The sequence below is a fragment of the Mandrillus leucophaeus genome, unplaced genomic scaffold (genome assembly GCF_000951045.1).
Source record: "Mandrillus leucophaeus isolate KB7577 unplaced genomic scaffold, Mleu.le_1.0 Scaffold65, whole genome shotgun sequence".
Taxonomy (NCBI): domain Eukaryota; kingdom Metazoa; phylum Chordata; class Mammalia; order Primates; family Cercopithecidae; genus Mandrillus; species Mandrillus leucophaeus.
Window position 1 is genome coordinate 3,457,272 of NW_012107030.1, and position 17,160 is coordinate 3,474,431.

At 52.2% G+C, this 17,160-nt stretch overlaps 1 protein-coding gene across 2 annotated transcripts in view; it reads right to left on the bottom strand.

Annotated features, from left to right (window-relative positions):
- Positions 1-17,160, bottom strand: part of GRK5 (G protein-coupled receptor kinase 5) — a 121,376-nt gene that overhangs the window by 54,425 nt on the left and 49,791 nt on the right. For both annotated transcript variants that reach the window (XM_012001093.1, XM_012001094.1), the window contains exon 3: positions 6,982-7,059. In XM_012001093.1, the coding sequence (XP_011856483.1) occupies positions 6,982-7,059 (78 nt within the window). The remainder of the gene's footprint in view (positions 1-6,981; positions 7,060-17,160) is intronic.

Here is a 17,160-nt window from a genome sequence, read left to right on the forward strand (position 1 = left end):
GGGAATTTAAAATGGTACAGTGCTTTCAACAACAGCCCAGCAGTTCCTCACAAGTTTAAACATAGAGTTACCTTACGACCCAGCACCTCTACTCCTATGCATATACCCAAATGAAACATGTCTACACAAAAACTTGTACCTGCATGTTCATAGCCTTATTATTCCATAAGAGCAAAAAAGTAGAAACAAAAAGTAGAAGCAGGTTGGGCACGATGGCTCACGTCTGTAATCCCAGCACGTTGGGAAGCTGAGGTGGGTGGATCACTTGAGGCCAGGAGTTCGAGATCAGCCTGGCCAACATGGCAAAACCCTGTCTCTACTAGCAACACAAAAATTAGCTGGGCATGGTGGTGGGCATCTGTAATCCCAGCTACTTGGGAGGCTGAGGCAGGAGGATCATTTGAACCCGGGAGGTGGAGGTTACAGGGAGCCAAGATCACGCCATTGTACTCCAGCCTGGGTGACAAGAGCGAAACTCCATCTCAACAACAACAACAAAAAGGTAGAAATAACACAAGTGTCCATCAACTGATGAGTAGATAAATAAATAAATGTGTTATATCTTTACAATGGAATATCATTCAGTCATAAAAAGGAGTGAAGTGCTGATATACGCTACAATGTGGATAAATCTTAAAAACATTATGGTGCAAAAGAAGCCAGTCACAGATGGCCACATATTATGTGATATTCCATTTCTATGAAATGTCTGAAATAGGCCTAGAGACAGAAAGTAGATTAGTGGCTGTCAGGGCCTGGGAGAAAAGGGGAACAGGGAGTGACTGCTAACAGGTACAACAGTTTCTTCTTGGGGTGATAAAATGCCCTGGAATCAGAAAGCAGTGATGGTTATATGATTTTGAATCTTTTTAAAACCACGGAATTGTACTTTAAAAGAATTAGTTCTATGGTATGAGAATTATACCAATAGATCTAAAAAAAAATGGTATTTTTGTTTTTTTTGGTTTTGTTTTGAAATGGAGTCTTGCTCTGTCAACCAGGCTGGAGTGCAGTGGTGTGACCTTGGCCCACTGCAACCTCCCTCTCCCTGGTCCAAGTGACTCTCGTGCTTCAGCCTCCAGAGTAGCTGGGATTACTGGCATGCGCCACCACGCCCAGCTAATTTTTTGTATTTTTAGTAGAGACAGGGTTTCGCCATGTTGGCCAGGCTGGTCTCAAACCCCTGACCTCAGGTGATCCGCCTGCCTCGGCCTCCCAAAGTGCTGAGATTACAGGTGTGAGCCACTGCGCCTGGCCATAGGTATTTCAAAAAGTCATCTGTAATCGTGGATGAAATATAATTCTGTTTTCACTTATGATTATTATTACAATGGGAACATTTCCTGGGCCACCTCAGCTCAGAATGACCCCCCCCTCTTCTGAACACCTGTCACCTATAATCTCAGCTCACACACTCAGATCCAACTGTGGCCCGCTGGCCAGCTTCTGTGAGCTAACAAACCTGAGACCATCCCTAAGACACGCCATGCTCATGGCTGTCTAACCAGCACCAGAGACGAGCCTGCCATGTGATGTTCTTAACTTGGGGGTTGAGGGATGGGAATGTACAGAGGGAGGCTTACTGGTGTGCTCACCTAATATTCCACATGCTCCTCTCCCTTTCCCAGCCTCCCCACTGGCCATGGACTGCGAGAGGAAGTGATGAGTGTTGCTTCTGGGTCAAGCACTTAAAAGCTGCTGTGCTTCCTTCATCCCTCTCTTCCCCTGTGGCACTGACCATGAGACGACACATTCAAGATGGTGGGTCCACAGGAGCAGCCAGGACCCCTGAGTCACCCGGGGAGAAGTACCCAGAGGAGCTGATGACCTAATCAGATGATGCATGAGAAAGAAATTAACCTTTGCTGGGAGAAGCCCCTGAGATTTGGGGGTTTGTTGTGGCAGCTAGTATAAATCATCTGGACTGACGCACTGCCTCTGTCCAGCCCTCTGCAGCTGGAGGCCCTCTGGACCCTTGGCCTCTCACACTCCACAGCTGGCAGTTCCATGTCTGAACAATTTCCTCATTCAACAGCCTGATTTTGAAGGCACGGAGAAGGTGGGGAAAGGCAGATGACAGGCACCGCTGCCGGGCACTGAAGATGCCCCAGCGACCATGCTCAGTACTTGCTGCTTTTATTTATGATCCTCATGGCCGACACTCTTGACAGATGAGGAAACTGAGGCACTGAGAGGTTAAGCAACTTTCCCAAGCCCATGCAGCCCAAAGAGGTGACATCTGGCTTTGAAACCAGTTCTACCTGACCCTAAAGCTCACCTCCTTCTCAGCACTCTGCTGCCCTTCTGTGAGCTCTCCAACAGCTCTCAAGCCCTTCCAAGCCCACCCTTGGCTGGCGCCCTGTAACACCCCCAAAGCAAAGCTGGCCGTGTGTGGGCGACCGATGCAGGATTCGAGGCAGTGTCCATGGAGTGGGCTTTGCCTCTTGGGATAAAAACTTCAGGCAAGGGTTGGTAGGGCGTCCTCCGTGGGGAGGGAGAATGGAGCTCCAGGCATAGATATTGCTTAGACAGGGGCTTTTTATCCTGGCTTCCAACAATTACAAGATGGCAGACACCTCAGGATGTGAGCTCACCAAGCGTGGCTCCCCAGAGACATGAGGCAGGAGAGCTGATGGGCCCATGGAGGGCAGCTTCCAGAGCTCCCCTCAGCATTTCATTTCAACCAGCTCACATTGATCGAGAACCATGTGTCCAGCGTCATGCTGGGGCGGGGACACAGAGAGCAGATGCCACTGTCTCCATCCAAAGTGAATCCCCTTGCCTCTGCCGAGAGCAGGTAGACCTTCCCACAGCCCTCATCCTGTGCTCTGTCTTTCCTGGGGACACCTCCACCCACCCAGAGACTCAAGACAAAAGCCCAAGGGCATCCTCCTTCTGCCATTTTGCAAGGCGCTTGTTCCTCCCGATCCCCAAGGCTGCAGGCCCAGCTTGGGGATCTGGGGCTGCTCCCCAGATGGCCTCTTGCCTCCAGTCCTTCCTCATCCCCCTTATTACTCCTCCATGTAGTCAGGGGGATAATCCTAAAATACAAGTGGCACTCAAAGCACTGGCAGCTCCACACTGCCGCCACCTCAACATGGCTTCCCAGTTCCTACAGCCCAGAGGGGCCCCCTCCCCATTCCCACCCCCACAGCACTGCCCACCCCGTGCCCTTTTCTACCTCTGTGCCAAGGTTTCTCAACCTCAGCCCTATTGACATTTTGTCCCCAGGTAACTCTGGGTAGGAAGCTGCCATGTGCACTGTAGAATGTTCAACAGCAACCATGGCCTCTACGCATCAGATGCTAGGAGCACTTCCCTCCCCCACAACTCTGCCAATTACAAGTACCTCTAGATAGCCCCAAATGCCCACTGCACTGCACCTATGAAGGCTGCTCCTCCTTCCCCTTCTTTCGTGTCCAGCTTCCTCCTCCACATCCTTTAAGATCTGATTCAGCAGCATCACCTCCTGGAAGGCTCCCCTGGCTCACCTGGGCTGGGCTGGGGCAGCTTCTCCAGATCCCCCACTTCCCTGAGCACAGCTCCACCACTGCTTCCATCATGGGGCATTTGGTTAATCTGCTTCTGTGTTGCCCCCACTCTGAAGGTGGGCTCCTCAAATCCCTATCATGGGGCACCAAATCACAACCATGGAACAGTGTGTTCAGAGACCACCCAGGTGAGGGCAATGGGCTCTGATGAGAGGCGGAAGAGGCTCTGTGCAGCTGGAGATGTTGGGGCTAAGCAGGGATACAGAAGCGAGAAAGACAGAGTAGGGGACAGTGCCTTCCAGATAAAGGGCCTTCTGGGGCACAGCCTGAACGAAGGCCACAAAGTATGGACATCCAGGTGAGCCTGGGAAATGGTACGGCCAGAGCCCAGTGTGGGGCTGTGGGAGAGGTCCCAGGATAGGATGCTGGAGCAGAAGGAGGTGTGGGCATGAGGCTCTTGGATGTGTTCTGTAGCCCAAGGTGTGCCGGAAACTGAAAAAAATGTTATGGTCAATAACTTTGGGAAATGCTTTGTTAACAGTTAAAGAAGTTTCTTTCTTGCAGGACTTCTCAGAGCCTTGAATATGCTCACATGCTGAGTGAATCCACCAGGGGAGATATGGCATTACAGTGCTGCCCACATGTAACTGACCACAGAGGGCTTTCTTTCACAGAGCCTCTCCACTGGCCACTCTCCCATGGTCTACCCTTTGGAAAGCACTGCGCGGAGCTGAGACACACGAGCTACATACTGAGGAGGGGTCCCAAGGCAAGGACCATCTGGGCTTGGGGACAGTGGCTTTGGGGTTGGTCAAAGTCCTTTGAGCCAGTGCTGGGGCCTCAGTCACTCACTCAGCTCCTCAGCCACCACCTTGCTTCGCTGCATCTGGGGCCCAGGGGCATGTGAGAAGTCAATCAGGCTCCGGAGCAAGCTGTCATGGGACGGACGGTTATGGGAAGGAATGGCAAAGTTTATTGTAGGAAAACAGTTAACCCAAGGCACCGATCGACTACCTGCCCCGGAGGCCTCCCTGGCCATAACAAATGGTGTGGCTTAAAGTTTTTAAATTGAGGAGAACTTAAGGGAAAAAACGTGGGCAGGCTCTGAGGCACTTGTAAAACCATCTGAGCTGCTGGGGGAGTCTGGGCCCCATCCCTCCAGGAGATGGACGCAAGACTGAGCAGAGGTAGGGAGGTCTGGAGACTTCAGGTCAGAGGCTGCCAGCAGGGGCTTCTGAACGAGGCTGGCCACAGGGTGAGCCGGTGGCAGCCCTCATTGGCTGCCCCAGTGCCTGCCTATACCCTGTTCTTGGCTAAGCCACAAGAGCCTATCCAGCCAGCAAGGTCGGGCAAAGGGAGCACTCTGCCCTCACTGCAGATCAGAGCCAGGCCGCAGACAGTGGGAGGACGGTGAAGGGGGGTGAGGAGCCTATACCCAGGGAAAACAACCAGGGGTCTAGAATTACCCAGACTTGGGTTCAAATTCTAGCTCTGTCACTCACTAGTTGTGTGACTTGGGATGCGACAGCTCCCCGAGCCTCTTCTTCCTTATTGGTAAGATGGAACCAACAGAATCTGCATTCCACAGTGACAGCAAGGACTATAGACAGTGGTGCCTGACACAAGGGGTCCTCGATACATGCTAGTTGCCATTGTTTGGGGGGAACACATGTGAGTGGGCAACCCTACAGGGACACAGATGAAGTGGTGGACTGGGCCAAGCTGAGCCGCTGTGGGAAGATGCCTCTGCAGAGGGCAGCTGAAGACCCCATCAGCTGAGTGGCCTCTCATGCTGTGCAGCTCTGCGGGCCTCAGTGGCCTGTCTATAAACAGGGCAACCTCTCGTGGATACAGGAACCATCAGAGACATCTCGGAGGCATGTGGCCCACCACAGGAGCCCAGCCAGGGAGCTGTCATCATGCTCTCTGCAGTGCTTGCACCCCTCTAAGCTCAGGGCACGTGTTTATGCCCAGAGTGTCCACACTGTCTTGAGTGGTGGCCAGGAGATGAAAAATGTATCTTGCCAGAGCCTCATCAATATGACATCGGCTGTGACTGGGTGAACAGGGACCCTGCTGAGAACATCTCCTCGACTGTGTCCACCTGAGAACCTCACAGACATCAACAGGCCCATATCTGGAGCATGGCAAGGCTGTGCTGCCCAAGGTGAGGGCAGCTGTGCCTGCCCAGGGCCATGCCTTGTCCAGAGCAAACTAGCCCCATTCTATGCCTAGAAGTGTTTTATAAACATAAATTCTGTCATTTCTGAAAAGTGCAAAAGGGCTGGGGGTGTTTGCTGCTCACAGAAAGAGAAATGCACGGATTATGATGGACGCAGAAGCAGAGAAACAGCAAGGGGAGGCAGCAAGGTGATGGTGACTCCGTGTGCGTATTAGGGATGCTGTCTAGCAGGCTGTTCAGAGTGGGGCATGACAAAGGGCAACGCTTCTGGGCGTCAGGCTGGGCTCACCCTGCAAGGGCAATGGCCACCACCAACTGCTGATGCTGGAGAAGAACAAGGGCTACATTTGGTACAAGAGGTGCAGGGGGTGGGAGGACTGATGGCCAGGACCTTCCACAGGCTGTGATGACCTCAGTCCACTGGTAGCCTGGGATGGACACCAGGAGGTATACCCTTCCAGGGAACTGGTTGGCCCACAGGGTCCTGAGCAGGATGAAGCCACCAATGGCCCCAGGGGATGGGACACATGCAAAGCTATTCCCACACAGGTCTCATCTCAGGCTCCCAACACCTCCAGGAGGTGAGTCTGGCAGGAAGGCCACTTTTAAGAAAGGGAAACAGAGGCCCAGGGAGGGAATGTGACTTGACCAAGTGGGCAGAACTACTGACACTAGAACACTAAATGGGTTGAGAACACGCTTCTGTGAAGGTGAGTCAAGAGGAAGCAGATCTTGGAGAACCAAAGCTACTGGACCCTGAGGACGGTGGTACCCCAATGCTTAAACCATTCAGTGGACGCCCCCGAGGTGGGGTCAGGGTGGCCCCTGACCCTACAGAATACTCCAGAATATGCTTCAGAATTCTCTCCATTCTTTGATGTAGTTGGGCACCCCCTTTCCCTCCCAATCAACCGCCAACACTTCCCCTCCATGCCAACCTCTCAGAACCGCCCTGCTGAGCCCTTCCTTCTAGGCACTTCTCCTGACCTTGGCCAGGCCTCTATCTGCCCTATCACAAATGGTTGGGTGTAGGCACAGGGCAGCATGGTGACTCTTGAAGGGGCTGGGCCCCAAGAAGCAGGCATCCCGCCCCTACTCCAGGCCTGGCCTAGACCATCCCTATCTTGGCCCTGCCAGTCTTGGGCACTCTCTGGGGGAGGATGAGAACTGTGGATCACAGGAGATCAACAACAGCCACCAGCACAGCACTTAACAGCTCCCCCACGTGGCCTGACACAGACTTAGGGGCTCCTATTTTTGGATAATGCCTCCTGTGCTACCTGCTGTGGGGTTTGGAAAGTTCCTTACCTTTGGGGTGAGGTACTTGGTCATAATTTCCTTCCCTTTCTCTCCCAGTTTTTCATCTGGAGTAACTTCATATTCTGCCTAAAACAGAAGGAGAAAAAGAAAAATAACAGCTTTGCTCATGAGCTTCTTATGGTTACAGAACCTCACAGCCCCTGGAGGAAACCCCCTAGAGGCCACCTGACCAATTCCCTTCTCCTGCAGGGCAGGAAGCCAGGGGAAAAGACCTGGCCATGGAGCCCCAGTGTTCAGTCCAAACTACTCTGCCCTCTCCCACAGATGCTGGGTCTCAGGACGGCCGTGCTCCACACAGACCACATCAGAATCAGCAGGGAGCCCTGAGCAAACACTGATGCTAGGTCCCACACTAGACCAATGAAACCAGGCTTTCCATTGGGCCATGTGGGCTGGCACCTGGGCAGCTGGGGTTGAAGACCACTGACTTAGATGAATCAAAAGAAACTACTGGAAAAATAACAGCCCACCAGACTGGAAGGCCACCAAGAAGCTGCCTTAGGTTACTCAGACCTTGTGAGCTGTGTGATCTTAGACAATTTGCTTAACCTTTCTATAAAATGCAGATGGTACCAGCACCTAGGTATGCAGTGATTATACAGACGGAAGTGATCAAGCTCTTGGCCTGGGGCCTGGCCCATCATAAATAATAATAAAGAGTTGCTGTAGTTACCACCATTGTGATTATTATACTTTGCAAGGATAAACAATAATGTGGATGCCTGGTCTTTTCCAGCTTTTGAGTTTACAAAGTGAACACACACAGGTTTTTAAAGATGTTCTTGTCTGAACGTCGAAACAGCCAGGGCAGTGACGCAGGAGAACAGGGGCTGCCATCCCACCCCGTTGTCTGTAGGTGGAGATCCTGAAGGCCCACGGCGGGAAGGCACTTGCGTAGGGTCGTGCAGCGGGAGGTGGCAGGGCTGGGACTTGAACCTCCAAGCGCAGGGCTTCTCCTCAACCACACCACAGAATTTAGGACTCTGATAACTAGCCAAGCCAGGAGGCCCAAGCTCTAAAGATGGGAGGTCTCCAATAAACAGACTTTTTAATTTTCCTGAATCCCAGAGGGGGCTCCTTTGCTCACATCTGACGCACTTGCCACGTGGATAAAGGGCCTTGAGTCAATAAAAAGCCTGAATAAGCGTCCCTTTCTCATTTAGACAAAGGAGCTAATTACAAATTGTTTATAACCATTTCAAAATCCACCACCCAAGAATTTGTCAGCCTCTGTCCAAAAGTACAGCTATTTCAAAAGAGACAGGAAATGACACTAGCAGAGACGGACCCGAACTCCTCCCCGGGCGTCCCACCACGCAGTCAGATGTCTGTCCGGCCCTCAGGGAAACCTCACACCTCAGTGTCTAGGGTCTGAATCCTCTCAGACCAGTCAAAGGGAGCACGCAGGCGGCACTCACAGTGACCACAGAGGCAGCCAGGCTCATTTCCATCCACAGTGAGCAAGTGTCCTTGTCTTGCCCTCTCTCTTCTAATGGAGAGCCAAGATCCAGCGATTTTCTCCCATGGAGAAACACGAACACGACAATCATTTAGATCACAGGGAGATAGGGCGGTGTTTCTTTAAGGAATCCCACCCCTCATTTTATAGGGCTGGACACAGAGGCTCAGAGAAGTCAGGGACTTGCCCAAGGTCACAGCTGCCGGGCTGGTGCGCTGGCCTCTGGATTCCCACTGGGTCGCGTGGTCAGAGCCTTTCTCCCCAGAGGTCAATTCCTCTTCCACATTAAGATGAGCCTTGAGGGACTGGGGATTTCTTGATGATTTGACTTGATGGATGAATTCCTGAGATGCTTTAAGGTGGCTCTTTCTTCTTGACTTTTTCCTGTTATTTTCTCCCTCTGTGCTCCCTGACGATCTCGTAAACCTGAGTGTGCATGTATGCACACACACACGTGCCCACACAGACACACAGATACACCCACACACATACGTACCCACACGCAGACACACAGATACACCCACACACACATATACCCACACACAGACACATGGATACTCACACACACCCACACACACGTGCCCACACACACACAGATACATATACTCACACAGACACCCACACACACACGTGCCCACACAGACACGCAGATACTCACAGACACCCACACCCACACACACACAGATGCCTACACACAGACACACAGATACACCCACACACATATGTACCCACACGCAGACACACAGATACACCCACAGACACCCACACACCCACACACACGTACCCACACACACTCACACACTCCCATACAGACACCCACATCCACATACACATCCACACACAGAGACACATACCCACACCCCCTACACACCCACAGACACACACAGACACACAGATACCCGCACACACCCCCACACAAGACAACCACACACCAACACACACGTACCCACACACACGGATACACACACCCACACACACACACACCCACACACACGTGCCCACACACAGATACACCCACACAGACACCCACACACCCACACCTACCCACACACAGATACCCCATACACAGACACCCACACCCACACACACTCAAACCCACACACAGACACCCCCACACACAGACCCACACACTCACAGACACACACACCCACAGATACCCACCCACACAAACACACCCGCACCCCTACACACACACGTACAGACACACAGACACCCACACACAGACACACTCCCCGCATGGAGTGCTGATGCCAGGCTCACCCTACAAGGCAGGGGATTATTATATCTACATGGTAGGTATTATTAGTTCCAATTTGCAGATGAAGAAACTAAGGGGTCTGAGAGGTTCCAATACAGCACAGCTAGCAAGCAACAGGGCCGCCATGGCGTCTCCAAAGGGGCTGAGCACTCTGGAGCCAGCTGCCTGCTGTTTGCCAGAATGAGAAGCACCCAGGGTCCTGCCGCCCCTGGACAGCCCGCCGTTGGTCTGGCACCATGGGAATGTAGCCAGACTGCTCTGCAGGACCCAGGCCCTGGGCAAATGGCCGGCCATCATTTGGGGTAACTCTATACCATCCAGAACACTAGATTTGCACTGTACCAAAATACATCTGTGAAGGTGGCTCTATTTAACCAAATGGAGGCCTGGGGCTCACTAATCAGCCTCAATAACCAGCTAAAAATACTCTTGCTGTGGGTACTAAAACCCGCGTTAAAAAAACAACATCCCTTTCAGGTCAGCTGCCTCCCGACAGAGGCCCCGCCGGTGGACGGGCATGCAGGTGGCAGCGGGAGCACACGGGGACAGGCCTCCCCCGCTGGGATCAAAAGGCCTTTCTCCGAAGAGTCTGTGCCAGGCCACCACTTGAAGAGCATTTGTGTTGGGAGGCGGAAAACGGATGGAAGGCCTCCAGCTGGGCTTTTCACACTGATTAAGACACCTAGTGACAGGCCATGTCTCCACAGTGACTCCCTGAGGGGAGTCCTGAGAGGCCACCTACAGAGGAAAGGTACCATGGTGGCTCCCCTGGGTGGGCCGAGCTCAAGGCAGATCACACTCCACAGGACTGGGGCCACCCCAGAAACCACAGCTCGAGGACACCCTTGCCCAGGTGGTGGGAGAAAGCTTCAACCAGCTGAAGCCAGCAAACATAAGCAGCAAGTAAGAGTTTATGCCAACAACCCAGAATTTTACAATGAGATGTAGCTCAGGAAATAGCAGCCAGACAATGATTTCAATGAAAAGAAAGGTAAACCGTATGCAAAGAATGCCCTCGTGACCTCCATCTGCAAGAGAGTCCCCTCCAACCAGAGAGGGAGATGGGCCTTGTGCCCTCCCGGAAACACAGGCCCCTCTGCTGTTCTGATCATTTAAAGCTGTCTTGGCCAGGTGCGGTGGCTCACGGCTGTAATCCCAGCACTTTGGGAGGCTGAGGCGGGTGGATCACCTGAGGTCAGGAGTTCGAGACCAGCCTGCCCAACATAGGGAAACCGTGTCTCTGCTAAAAATACAAAAAATTAGCCAAGCATGGTGATGGGTGCCTGTAATCCCAGCTACTTGGGAGGCTGAGGCAGGAGAATTGCTTGAACTCGGGAGGCGGAGGTTGCAGTAAGCTGAGATTGCACCATTGCACTCCAGCCTGGGCAAGAAGAGTGAAACTCCATCTCAAAAAAAAAAAAAAAAAGGCCTTCTCCGTGTCCAGAGCTCCATTCTAACAGCCAGGGTGCCAGGGAGCACCCACAACCATCCATAATCCAGATACGTGCCAGGTGCCAACGGGGAAGACACCACCGAACGAGCCTTCTCTCTGCATTGTGATTTATGCCAAACACAGAGGTGGCCTTTGTGGGGAGATGCCGCTCTAACACAAAATGCAGACTATTACATTGAGCTTAAGGAACAAAGAACTTTTGCTACACCTGTGCCTCCCAAAGAGTGGAAACATCTAGGTGCATCTTAGTTTACAGCCCTAATACTTCATTCTCTTGGCCTGCCCTAATTGCATCATCAATCTCGGAATCTGCCAGAGAAAATATGTCCTGGCTATGAAGACACATTTCCTTCAGATGCTTTTTAGAACCTGCCACGTTTTCAAAGAAGTCGGCCCCGGTTTAGAAAGGGCAGTCTGGGCTGAATTCCTCTCGGCCTTGGACTAACTTTAGATGTCACCTCCTTCTCCCAGGAGACCTTCTCCTGCCCTGACAGGAAGATGAAGTCAGAGATGCCGTGAGGTCTTGTCACCTCCAGCTTCTGTAATTATCGATGTGGTCAGCTTTTCCAGAGTCCTTGAGGCAGGACAAGTGACAGGCCTGGTCAGCACAATGTTCACCATGCACCCCGCCGGAGAAACACCAGGATCCACCCCACGGCCCCAGCTTCTCATCTGTGCTGACCACGTGGGCCGCCCCTCCAGAGCCCCTCTAGCCCTCTCCCACCCTGCTGTGGGGGTGGAGCAGTGGGGTGGTTTTCTGCTGGCTCTGTCCCCACCTGGGCACCGCAGGCTCCTGGACCCTGTTCTCCAGGCCCAACCCCTGTGGGCAGCCTTCTCCCACGATCCTGCATCAGTCCCTTCCCTTGGCCCTGCAGGTCAGCGGGTGGTGGAGGCTCAGGGATGCTGCATCAGCAGCTACGGATTTCCCTCCCCTGCCCACGCTTTGCAAATAGGCCCTCGTTAAATTCCTCCATTCACACATGGGGCTGGCCATCCGTTTTCTGCCAGGACCTGGCTGATGCCCTGCAGGGTGCTTCAGACGGGTGGGCACTGGCCTTGCTTCCTTCCTGCTCCTCAGTGAGAATGGCGAGCAGTGCATGAAGGGTGCGTCCCCCAGAGGCCCCAGGGTCAGACGGACCTGGTCAACCCCAAAGCCTGTGCCCGCCCTGGCTAAGTGTTCTGTAATCTCTGGCTCCCATCTGAGTGGCCCTCTCAGGCACCAGTCAGGAGGGATTCACTGGCCCAACTTAGGGCAACAGATGGGATGGAACCAGAGAAGGGAGGGAAGAATGGACTCCTGTCCACGCTGGGTGGAGAATGAAAGTGGTAGGAGTGACCCCAGATTTCCTGAGGTACCACAGCCACCAGCTTGTGAATCGTGGCCGGGCCAGAGGCAAACACTGAATAGAAGGCAGGAGGGAAGGGGGCTGCATCTCTCCACATGTTGGAGGGGACAGGCTCGCCTCTCTCAGAGGGAGGGGACACGTGCACCCCTCTCAGGGGAAGTGATAAGCTCCCCGGTGGCAGAGGGTGACATGGTTTGGCTGTGTCCCCACCTAGATCTCATCATGAATTGTAGCACTCACAATTCTCATGTGTTGCGGGAAGGACCCGGTGGTGGGAGGTAACTGGATCATGAGGTGGGTCTTTCCGGTACTGTTCTCAGGACAGTGAGTAAGTCTCACGAGATCTGATATTTTGTTTGTTTTTTGAGATTTTGAGATGGAGTCTTGCTCTGTTACCCAGGCTGGAGTGCAGCAGTACGATCCCGGCTCACTGCAACCTCTGCCTCCTGGGTTCAAGTGATTCTCCTGTCTCAGTCTCCCAAGTAGCTGGAACTACAGGCGCATGCCACTGTGCCCAGCTAATTTTTGTATTTTTAGTAGAGATGGGGTTTCACCATATTGGCCAGGCTGGTCTTGAACTCCTGACCTTGTGATCCACCCATCTTGGCCTCCCAAAGTGCTGGGGTTACAGGTGTGAACCACCGTGCCTGACCTGATCTGATGGTTTTATAAAGGGCAGTTCCACTGCACATGCTCTCTTCTCTTGTCTCCCGCCATGTGAGACGTGACTTTCGCCTTCCACTATGACTGTGAGGCCTCCCCAGCCACGTGGAATTGTGAGTCCGTTAAACCTCTTTCTTCTGTAAACTGCCCAGTCTTGGGTATGTCTTTATCAGCAGCCTGAAAACGGACTAATACAGAGGGGCTGTCCCATCCCGCTTCCTGTCTGCCCCATCACTCGTCTCCTAAGAGCTCAGCCCTGAGTGGCTGCCCCCATCCTCACCCCCACCAGCTGCTTTTCCTCCTTCCCTCTCAGAATTGTTTCTCTGTCCCCACATCCAACCAAGGATCCAAAGGCTACAAGGAAAAGTCTTTAACTTTCCCCATTACTCTTTTTGTTCTAAGTGAAAAGAATCCAAGCATAACCTAGTTCAACAAAACTGGAAGCTCCTGGCTCCTGGAATCTGAGGATGAGCTGAACCAGCTGGGCCCAGAGCCCAGAAACCAGGGACACAAGCACTTCTGGAGCCCCCATCATCTGTGTGTTGGGGGTGTGTGTGTGTTCTCACGATCTCCGGGTGCTGACTGGCTTGTTCCAGTGTAGGAAACATGGCAGTTTCCAGTTCCCAGGGTTTTTATGTTAAGCTTTCTCTAGCAGGGAAGAACTTCCCCTTGAGGTCATCAATTCCAGGGAAAGGGTTTGTTGGCCCGCCTTGGCTCACAGACTCCCTCCTGCTCCAGTCAACTGCAGCTTGGGGGTGACATCATTAAGAACATGGCAGCTTCTAGAACAGCCACGTCATTTGGGAATACGGGTGGGGCACCCAGGAGACTGGATGATCCCACAGACGTGCACTATATAAACCCATTTTAGAAGTGGCACTTTTTCAAGATAGCCCTGCTCCCGGGGTCCGGCTTCCTAGCTGTTCTGACAGTCTCTATGTGCATCTGAAAAACTATAAGCACCCTCCACTCTCCCCATTTTGGAGGATCACACCAGTGAGAGAAAGACGAAGACAAATACTGAATTCTCATAAACAACAGAAGCAGAATACTTAGCCCCCGGTGAGGCAGAGTGGATCATTTCACAGTAAAATTTCAAATGCTCAGGCAGAGGTGACAGGTGACAGCCCACTAATTTTATGTCATCTCCTATAGTCTAGGCTAATTAGCAGCTAGGAAGGTCTCTTAGCATTTCCTATATGAGATTTCATTTGTTGTAACCTCATATTTGTAGTTGCCTGCCTCCAAGGTGGCCTTCAGTAATCCTTGCTTCGTTATTCATGCTCTTGGAAAGTCTCTTTCGATATGAAACAGGGCTAACCAGTGCCACCAGTATGATATTAGGGAAATAGTGTGCATGCTCTAAGGCTAGGTCATAGAGGGCACTGCAGCTCCTGTCATGCTCTCTTGGATTGTTCACTCCAGAGAAAGCCAGCCATGTTGTGAGGGTACTCAAGCAATCCCACGGAAAGGCTCCCTCCTCCCAACAGCCAGCGCCAACCTGCCAGGCATGTGAATAACTGTGGATGCAGATCCTCTGGCCATGGTCAAGCCTTTAGACGACTGCAGCCCAGCCAACTTCTTGACATCTCACCTCATGAGAGACCTTGAGTTAACAGCACCTCACGAAGCCATGCCCAAATTCCTGACCCACAAAACCATCACGTAATAAAGATTGACTGTTGTTTCAAGCCACTATGTTTTGAGGTGAACTAATACTGCGTGGGCCTCAGTGGCTCACGCCTGTAATCCCAGCACTTTGGGAAGCGAACGTGGGCAGATCACTTGAGGTCAGGAGCTCAAGACCAGCCTGGCCAACCTGGTGAAACACCATCTCTACCAAAAATACAAAAATTAGCTGGGCTTAGTGGTGCGCGCGTATAATCCCAGCTACTACGGTGGCTGAGGCACGAGAATCGCTTGAACCCAGGAGGTGGAGGTTGCAGTGAGCTGAGGTCGCCCCACTGTACTGCAGCCTGGGTGAAAGAGTAAGACTCTGTCTCAAAAAAGAACAACAACAACAAAAAACCCAAAGCTAACACTGAACAGATATTTTAACTTGTAGCTGGTGCTGCTTAATTCACTTCCAAATTTTCCTTGGTCAGGTGCAGGGGCTCATGCCTGTAATCCAACACTTTGGGAAGCCAAGGTGGAAGGATCACTTAAAGCCAGGAGTTCAAGACCAGCCTGGGCAATACAGTGAGACCCCATCTCCTAAAAAAAAAAATTTATTTAATTAGCCAGGCATGGTGGCCTGCGCCTGTACTCCCAGCTACTTAGGAGGCTGAGGTGGGAGGATTCACTTTGGGTCCAGGAGTGTGAGGCTACGGTAAGCTATGATCATACCATCATACTCCAGCCTGGGCAATAGAGTGAGACTCCATCTCTTGGGAAAAAAAAATCTTATTTTTTTTTAATCTTTCATTTAACCAGAAAGCAAGCTGCACAAGGGCAGGAACTCAGTTCCCCTGTTCATTGTGTTCTCCCAACTGCTGGAACAGAGCCTGGCACACAGGAGCCGCCCCATAAATATACACTGGGTGGATCTGGTTCTCTATCTGCCAAACATCCTCCAATCCCAAAGAGGAGAGACCAGAACACATTAAGTCTCACCCAAGTGTGGAGACAAGATGGTTTCAAATGAGCCAGCACATGGTCAAGGCTCCCGGGGAACAGGTTAGAGAGAAGTCCATCAGTCTCCAAGATGCCCAAGACCCTTTGGCCTGTGGGGGCTGACACTAGCCTAGACCCTCTTCAGTCCCCTGACCTGCTGGGCAAGCTCTTTGCCCTCTAGAGACCAGACCTAGTCATGGCTTAGGTCACTGACTCCATTTCTTGCTGAGAGGGCAGCTGGCAGTGGCAGGAGAAAAGTCTTTCTCAGGTTCCTGAAAGACCCTTGACAATCAACACAAAAGGCCGAACTCCCCCTGCAGTCTAGTAAATGATGCACCAACGGTTCTGCTACCCAGAAAATCACCTGGGCTCTCTTTAAAAAACAGCTGCAGTCTTCCACTTGACTTGAGAAATGCAGACATTAAGACCGTGCAGAAGGCTGAGCGCGGTGGCTTACGCCTATAATCCCAGCATTTCGAGAGGCTGAGGTGGGCAGATCACTTGAGGTCAGGAATTCAAGACCAGCCCAGCTAACTTGGTGAACCCTCATCTCTACTAAAAATACAAAAATTAGCTGGGTGTGGTGGTGCGCACCTGTAATCCCAGCTACTCAGGAGGCTGAGGCAGGAGGATCACTTGAACCCAAGAGGCGGAGGCTGTAGTGAGCTGAGATGGCGCCACTGCACTCCAGCCTGGGTGACAGAGTGAGACTCTGTCTCAAATTAAAAAAAAAAAAAATACTGTGCAGGAGAGGAGCCTTTCCCAGGGACTACACCAGAGTCCAACGAGGACAGGTTATTTTTAAAAGCTCCACTTGGTAGAAATTCAACAGAGAGATGGGAATGGCATGGATGGCGCTGGCCAAGTCAGGCAGCACCCGGGGCGCTACTGTAACACCAAGGACACCGCCACCTCCTCCCTCCTCTGGGTTCCAGTCAGGATGGAAGAAAAAACGGACCTTAGACGAGAAGTTACGCCAGCCCTGGAAAACTCAATAAAGTCTCCGTGCGTAAAAGAGGTGTTCCAGAGGCTGGTCATTTGACGTCAAGATGGGCGATGAAAAAGTCTCGCTAATTCCCAGGGATGCACATGAAAACGCAGAGGGGATGGGGTCGGCCTCTCGTGAGTGGCAGCTTCATTAGGGCAGATGTGAAGAGCATTGGACGCGCTGACGCAGGGAGCCAGACTCACATTTCCTTTCCAAAAAACAGCTCTTGGTACAGGCCCAGAAAGAGGGAACGACGGCACGACCAGAATGAAAATGGGCATCCACTGGATTTTTTTTTCCCCCTTTTCAAACTGACTATAAGTGTCTAACAAAACACGTGGCTGGAAAATTCCACCGGCTCCTAGGCTTAGCCTCACCCTGCTCTGC